The sequence below is a fragment of the Lactuca serriola genome, chromosome 8, assembly GCF_051521515.1.
Source record: "Lactuca serriola cultivar US96UC23 chromosome 8, Lser_US96UC23_V15, whole genome shotgun sequence".
Lineage (NCBI taxonomy): Eukaryota > Viridiplantae > Streptophyta > Magnoliopsida > Asterales > Asteraceae > Lactuca > Lactuca serriola.
In genome coordinates, this window is record NC_136415.1 from 290,892,257 (window position 1) to 290,899,458 (window position 7,202).

Consider the following 7,202-nt stretch of genomic DNA (forward strand, 5'->3'; position numbering starts at 1 on the left):
GTATTTGGATCAAAAGTTAAACCAAAATTAAAACCAAAACAAAGTAAAACAGTAGCAACGCTCCTTCTGAGATACAGTCGTCACCACCCAAAAGGAATCGCCGGGCAATCCAACTTGAAATTCTCGATACAGATACACCACGAGATTCTCAAATCAGCCTCCAAGATCACCTCCTAAATCCTGCCAAAATTAGGATAGCAATGGAAAATAATCTCTAAACTTAGAGAATTAATTTTAAGGAAACCTCCAAAAACTGCCTTCTTTCCATTCATCATTCCTCCATACATATAGGGAAAAATGGGAAAAACAAAACCCACCACCCACGTAGCTACATTTAGGGAAAGTAAATAACTGTTGTAGAGAAGCCAAAATAAACTAAAATAATAAGGAAAATAAAATAACATGGAAATAAAACAAAATACTCTTGACTGATAGGTAGAGGAACACGTGGGGTAAAATCTACAATCAAGTGAGGTTTTGATTGAATTAGGTTGACCCATGTATTCACCTAATCGGGTTCTGGAGTCGGTTTCGGGTCTGTCATATTGGGCGGGTCTTTAGGAACTTGCCTATCACCTAGCCAGTCTTAATTTGATCCAAATAACTCATATCTTCCCTCTCCTAATGGTTATATTATCTGAATACAATGAAGGGTCATCTTCATCTACTAATGATCATAAATATGACGTGTTTTTAAGTTTTCGAGGTGATGATACTCGTCATAGTTTCACAGATCATCTCCATAAGGCCCTCTTGGGTGCCGATATTTCTACCTTTTTGGACGATAAAGAGATTGAAACCGGAGGTGATCTTAAACCAGAATTGGAGGGTGCGATTAAAGAATCTAGGGCTTCTATCATCGTGTTGTCTAAGAACTATGCAAATTCGTCATGGTGTCTAGATGAACTGGTACTAATCCTTGGGGAACGTAAGGCCTCCAACCAAATTGTTATCCCCATCTTCTATCATGTCGATCCCACCCATGTTCGGAAGCAACAAAGTAGCTTTGGAGATGCAATAGCTAAGCATAAACGAGTGATGAAGGCTGAGACAAATCCAAATAAAAGAAGTCAATGGGCTCAAAAGGTTGACCGATGGAGTCAAGCTCTTACTGAAGTTGCTGATTTGAAAGGGATGGATGTCGATGGCAGGTAACTACTTTCTTACCCATATTTTGTTTGATCAAACACATGAAGTTTCAGTGTCATCTTGCTACGTTTCTTCAATGTTTGAAAAAGGCATATGTTTTGTATATGTGAACTGGACCAAGATGCATCGAGTGGAATCAAATTTTCAATTATATGATCTGATAAATGAATTGATTTAAATCGGATAAAAATGCGTCAGTGATTAACCATTTTGTATTCTGACATGTTTTGGGTTGGAATCAAATTATATAAAGTGTTATACAGCTGTTATAATTTATTAATTTAATTTATTTAAATATGTTAATCATTTGATAATTATAATACGTGTGGGAGTTTTTTTGTGTGTATAATTATCGCAGGTGGTTGTCTGTAATATTCTTTACACTATAATTTCTAGGTCCTGCGATAATTATACTTCATTGCTATAATAGGTTTTAGCTGGAGTGTGTCTCCTCTTCTTAGTACGGTCATTTAATTCGTTTATTTTGGTGGCTACTGATTCTTTTTTGTTTATAAATATTCTCTGCCATTCTAAAAAAGAATTAAAAATCAAAATTTGAATGGCTTGCTACGCATTTATTATAATATCATAATATCTATAAATCATAACATTTATTATATATTCAAGCAAAACTATATCAATATTATACTTTGATGGATTTTTCTAAACATAATGAAATTTTGGTGGCCTATTAGTGAAATATTGTATTGCATTAGTGGTTCTAATTGTATTATACATAGAAATTGTGGCCTTAAACATCAGATATTTATATGGTTATAACTGCAAATATACTGAAATTTTGATGTGAAAAATTAACTAAATAAACATAATAGCTTGATATGAAATTGGATCTTTGAATAGATTAAACCTCCAGATCTGGTATGTTAGTTTTTTGGATTGTGTTTTGTGGTTCTTATTAAAATCAACTTTCAGGCAGGAGACTGAGTTTATTGATGAAATTGTTAACAACATCTACTTTAGATTACGCAAACACTCAAGGATTCCTGTGCCACAACTAATTGGGATGGCCAATTCCAAGAAATTCGTCACTTCATGGTTAAAAGATACATCCTCACAAACGACAGACATACTCACTATTTTGGGTATGGGTGGGATCGGGAAGACGTCTTTGGCCAAATATGTATATGGGTTACATTCTCACGAATTTGACACAAGTAGCTTTATTGAAGATATCAGTAGGAAATGCGATGGAAATTTTAATGGGTTGCTTGATTTACAAAAACAACTCCATGATGACATATCAAAAACAAGTTCAATACAAGTTCATGATGTTTCTTTATACACTTCAAAGATAGAGAATGCAATAGCCTTTGAAAAGGTGTTTCTTGTTCTTGATGATATTAATAGTCTTGACCAGTTGGATGCATTACTTGGAAGCAAAGGTTTTCATTCAAAAAGCAAAATTATTATAACAACAAATGACGCATGGTTGACAGAGAGTTGTGCATTATTCAAAGCAGCCATTAAGCCCATGCATGCAAAGCATCTGCTTCAAGGCTTAGCTAAGCATGAAGCACAACAACTTTTTTGTTTTCATGCATTCAGGCCCAACCATCCCAAGGCTTGCTATAAAGAGGTATTAGAAAGGCTTGTGGAGTATTGTCAAGGACATCCATTGGCTCTTCAAGTTTTGGGCAAGTCTCTATATAACCGAGATGTAGTTTATTGGGAAGAACACATGGAACTGCTAAAGAAAGACAATGGCTCACCTATAAACAATGTCTTGAGAAAAAGCTTTGACTCATTGTCATCCAAAAATGATAAGGACTTGTTTAAGTATATTGCTTGTTTTTTTGTTGGAATGGATAGAGATTTTACTGAAACAATATTAAAGGCATGTGATATAAAAATAAGATCTGGGATCATGAATCTCACTGATAAATGCCTTCTTAGTATCGGACATAATAACACATTGATGATGCATCGGTTGATTCAGGAGATGGGAAGATTTGTAGTGCATCAAGAATCACCTGACAAGCCATGGAAGCGAAGTCGATTATGGTGTAATGAGGAGTCATTCAAAGTGTTGAAGCAAAAAAGGGTAATAAATTATTGTATAGTTGTTAATACTATGCACGTTCGAAGTATTGTGTATTGTCTATAGGTATGTGTATGTATGTATGTATGTATGTGCGTACGTACGTACATATCATGTACTCATATGTATACGTATATGTCACAATTTTAATTTAATTTTTTTGCATTTGTTTTCTTGTTAGAGTATGGGAAATCTTCTAGGACTCACCCTTGACATGAGAATGCTTAAGAAAGAGTTGCTAAGTGGATCGTTTGAGTTGAAAACAGATATATTGAGTAAGATGGACAATCTAATGCTCCTACAACTCAATTATGTGAAAGTACATGGGTCTTATGAAAACTTTTCGAAAGAATTAAGATGGTTGTGTATGCATGGGTTCCCTTCAAAGTATATACCTTCGGACTTGCCCACGGATAATCTGGTTGCTCTTGACATGTCGTATAGCAATATTGAATCATTTATGAATTTTTATAGTAATCCACAACTCGAGAATAGGGAAAAGGTAACTTATTTCCATTTATTATTCATCCATGCCGAGTTGATGAACTTCGCTACTATTCTAACTTATCCCCATTTCAGCAGTCAATTGGATCTCGTGCAAAAGACAAAAAGCTTCTTGGATCATTGAAGATTCTTAATTTAAGTTTTTGTGGAGGGCTTCGTAGTTTGGTTGGCTTTGTAGAATTCCCTGCACTTGAGAGGTTAATAGCTACAAATTGCAATGAATTGCTTGAGGTTTGTGAATCAGTTCAAGAATGTGTTGGACTTGTCTACATTGATCTAAGGTATTGCAACAAGCTTGAAAAGCTTACCATGGGCATGTTAAAGATGGTTAAAACACTATTGCTAGATGGTTGCAATCTCGGTAGATCCCAAATCGAGATTAGGGATAAATGCAAAATGGTCGAGGCTAACAACATTGGCATAAACACAAAAGTCTCTTCATCTGCCGTTCTTGAGGCTATACCAAGTGATTTGAAGTTCTTCACGATTTCTTTGCCAAGCTCTTTAGTAAGGCTGTCACTTGCAAATAATAATTTGTACACGGAATCCTTTCCGATGGACTTTAGTTGCTTCTCCATGTTAGAGGCATTAAATTTAGATGAAAACCATATCAGTTCCATGCCTAATTGTGTGAGAAGCCTTTCTAGGCTTCAGTCGCTCAGTATGCAACACTGTGACATGCTTACGTTAGTCGAGCATCCTCCAACTTCACTAACATTTTTGAGCATGTATTCTGAAAAAATGCATGTGCTACGCAAAGTTGTATTTGATCCAGAAATGCGCCCACTCAACTTATCCATACCGTGGAGAAGGTTAGCACCCCAGTTGTGTGAAATTGAAGGCATGGTCAAGATCCAACCTATGGCAAGTGTTGAGGAAAAGGTATTACATAGTTTGTGCTGGAACAAGCTCGACTTCCTTAACAAAAGGGGCGTGCGAACTTATTCTTATGGGAGAGACTCACAGGAACATCAAATCCAGGTTTTATCTCTGGTTAACTTTATGTCTATGAATATATATATATATATATATATATATATATATATATATATATATATATATATATGTACATATAATTTACAATGATTAATTAAGCCGATTGGTTGTCTTAATTTGGCAGATGTATTATGAATTTGGAATATTCAGCACAATTTATGGGGGGAAAGATATGCCGAATTGGATTACACATAGAAGCAATGGGCCATCAATATCATTTACCATTTTATCATCTTCTAACAAGCCTAGAGGATTTAATTTCTGCTATGTCAGTACATATCAATTGCCGGTGATCATTATTCATAATATAACAAAAAACCGAACCTGGATATATGAACATTGCATTGGCAATGTTGGTGTAGGCGAAGAGTCTTACACTGTGTTAAGCCATTGGATGTTTAGGATGAATGAGATGGAAGGTGGTGACTCGGTTAGTATCACTCTAAGAAACTTTAGGTCATATAATGGAATTGCAATGAAGTGTGGGGTGAGTGTTGTTTATGATGATGGAAACACGGATGAAGAAGATGCATTGGGTTATTACAAGTCATGGAATCACATCATTGGTGGAGATCTTACTGGGTATCAACTAACAACAGGAGAATACATCCTAAGCATATTGCGAATTACTACACATGGTATCAAACCATTTATGAGATATGGTAAATTTGTTGGAGACCGCGACTACTATAAAGGTATATATCATTCTACTTATTAAATAATTTTTTCTTTTTGTTGTATCATCCTATGTATTACTTTTTATCTAGTTTTTGTGTTCCAAAAGTTCAATGATTAAAATCAGAGTTTATATCTATAAAATATGAAACTAGTTTTAAATTTTAATCGGATCGATCCAAGTATTGGTCCACCTAAATGGGTCAATTTGTGGGGTCCATTGATCAAGTTTTTGATATTTTGGATCACATAAATGTAAAGATTAGATCTGACCCAGCACATTGAAAAGCCTAACTTTCTCCAAGAGGATGCATGTAACTGATAACTAATGTAATACTTTTTCTCTATTTTTATCAGGAGATGAAATGTTGTTTACAGCTTTATCCCAAAGGAAGCCAGCCATAGTTGGTCACATACCCGAGGTACACTTTTTGACACTTACATCTTTCTCTTATCACATTAATGTTTTCATCAAATTTCTTGATTAGTCCATGATTTTAACAAAAAAATAAATGGAGTTGTAACCTTGCAATATTGAATGCTAGGAAATTGGAACATCTACGTGCAACAATCTCATCCTTAATGATGGAGATGAGGTCCCTGTCGTGGCTGAGGTCGTTGAGTCTGAGTCTGAGGTCAAAGTCGACGTTGAGGTCATGGTCGAGGCTGAGTTAGAACAACAGGCTAAACGTTCATGTATGTGGAGGAAGTGGTTTAACTGTACACGGGCATAACTTTTATATAAAGAATTAGGCAGCCATGAGCACTCCATGGAAACGTCTCAACAGGATTGTGAAGCCCAAATTCATTTCTTTAGGGCTCTGATTTCAAAGTATTTGGTTTTTATCAAGATTTTCTGTTTTTTTTACTTAATTAAATCGTGTGATTTTGTCAATCAGGCGATATTTTATACTATAATTATTAGTTATTTTTAGTTTCTTTCGTATTTTAAATTTTTAAAAACCACCATCTCATCGTCTATTTTATTAATATTGTGAGTATATGTATGGATATCACACTTTTGGCCCTTAGATTTTGTACATTCCTAATATGAATGTCTTGTTCTTGTTCTTGTGCCTAAAGACATTTGATCATCAGTATCAAATATCTAGGAATTTGATCATCGATAATATGCCACCGAATGATTTTTGTATTATTCTTAAGATTTGAAGATTACAATAAAGGTCCTATATATAAGATAGATATTACACTTTAGTACCATCTATAATAAGATAAATAAAATACTGTTAAATATCTTAAATATATGTTGTCTATTATCCCCCCGCAAGTTGAGGGCGGGGAACGACCTGCAACTTGGACCTTAGCATAGAAATCTTTGAGAAGGGAGCGGTTTCGTAAACACATCGGCAATTTGATCATGTGTGGAAATAAATTGAACTCTCAACTTTCCTTGAGCAACCTTTTCTCGTACAAAATGGTAGTCCACTTCTATGTGTTTCATTCGTGCATGAAACACAGGATTGGCAGAAAGATATGTGGCCCCCAAGTTATCACACCAAAACGTGGGAGAGACTTTAGATGTAATACCAAACTCGTTTAGGAGAGCTTCTAGCCATGTTATCTCAGCAACCGTGTCGGCAAGAGCTTTATACTCAGATTCGGTGGAAGATCTAGAAACCGTACGTTGTTTGCGAGCAGTCCACGAAATTAGGTTGGAACCCAAGTAGATGGCAAATCCCCCCGTGGACCGACGGTCATCTGGACAGGCGACCCAATCAGCATCAGAGTACGCTTTTAAGGTGGCGCGCCAATCAACATCGGTGAAAGCTTGAAGTGTAGAAGCAGACCCATGACGGAT

General features: G+C 35.6%; 1 protein-coding gene across 3 annotated transcripts; it reads left to right on the top strand.

The window, feature by feature from the left end:
* The first annotated feature begins 589 nt into the window (after nucleotides 1-589).
* On the top strand, nucleotides 590-6,373 carry LOC145070724 (disease resistance protein RUN1-like). Of its 3 annotated transcripts, none has more exons than XM_079017681.1 (7): nucleotides 590-1,151; nucleotides 2,131-3,211; nucleotides 3,390-3,710; nucleotides 3,788-4,693; nucleotides 4,833-5,403; nucleotides 5,741-5,805; nucleotides 5,929-6,373. In XM_079017681.1, the coding sequence occupies exons 1-7, from the start codon at nucleotides 625-627 to the stop codon at nucleotides 6,115-6,117; spliced, it is 3,660 nt and encodes a 1,219-aa protein (XP_078873807.1). In that variant the 5' UTR covers nucleotides 590-624; the 3' UTR covers nucleotides 6,118-6,373. The 3 variants fall into 3 exon arrangements, with proteins under 3 accessions (XP_078873807.1, XP_078873805.1, XP_078873806.1); XM_079017679.1 differs by having other exon boundaries at nucleotides 591-1,151; nucleotides 2,083-3,211; XM_079017680.1 differs by having other exon boundaries at nucleotides 592-1,151; nucleotides 2,083-3,211; nucleotides 3,791-4,693.
* Nucleotides 6,374-7,202: the final 829 nt, after the last annotated feature.

What these genes read in the sequence shown, in the direction of transcription:
- LOC145070724 (XM_079017679.1), top strand. Translation starts at nt 625, where the DNA reads ATGGTTATATTATCTGAATACAATGAAGGGTCATCTTCATCTACTAAT. An exon ending in GGGATGGATGTCGATGGCAG is followed by an intron (nt 1,152 to 2,082) that starts GTAACTACTTTC and finishes ATCAACTTTCAG; the next exon opens with GCAGGAGACTGAGTTTATTG. An exon ending in AGACCGCGACTACTATAAAG is followed by an intron (nt 5,404 to 5,740) that starts GTATATATCATT and finishes TATTTTTATCAG; the next exon opens with GAGATGAAATGTTGTTTACA.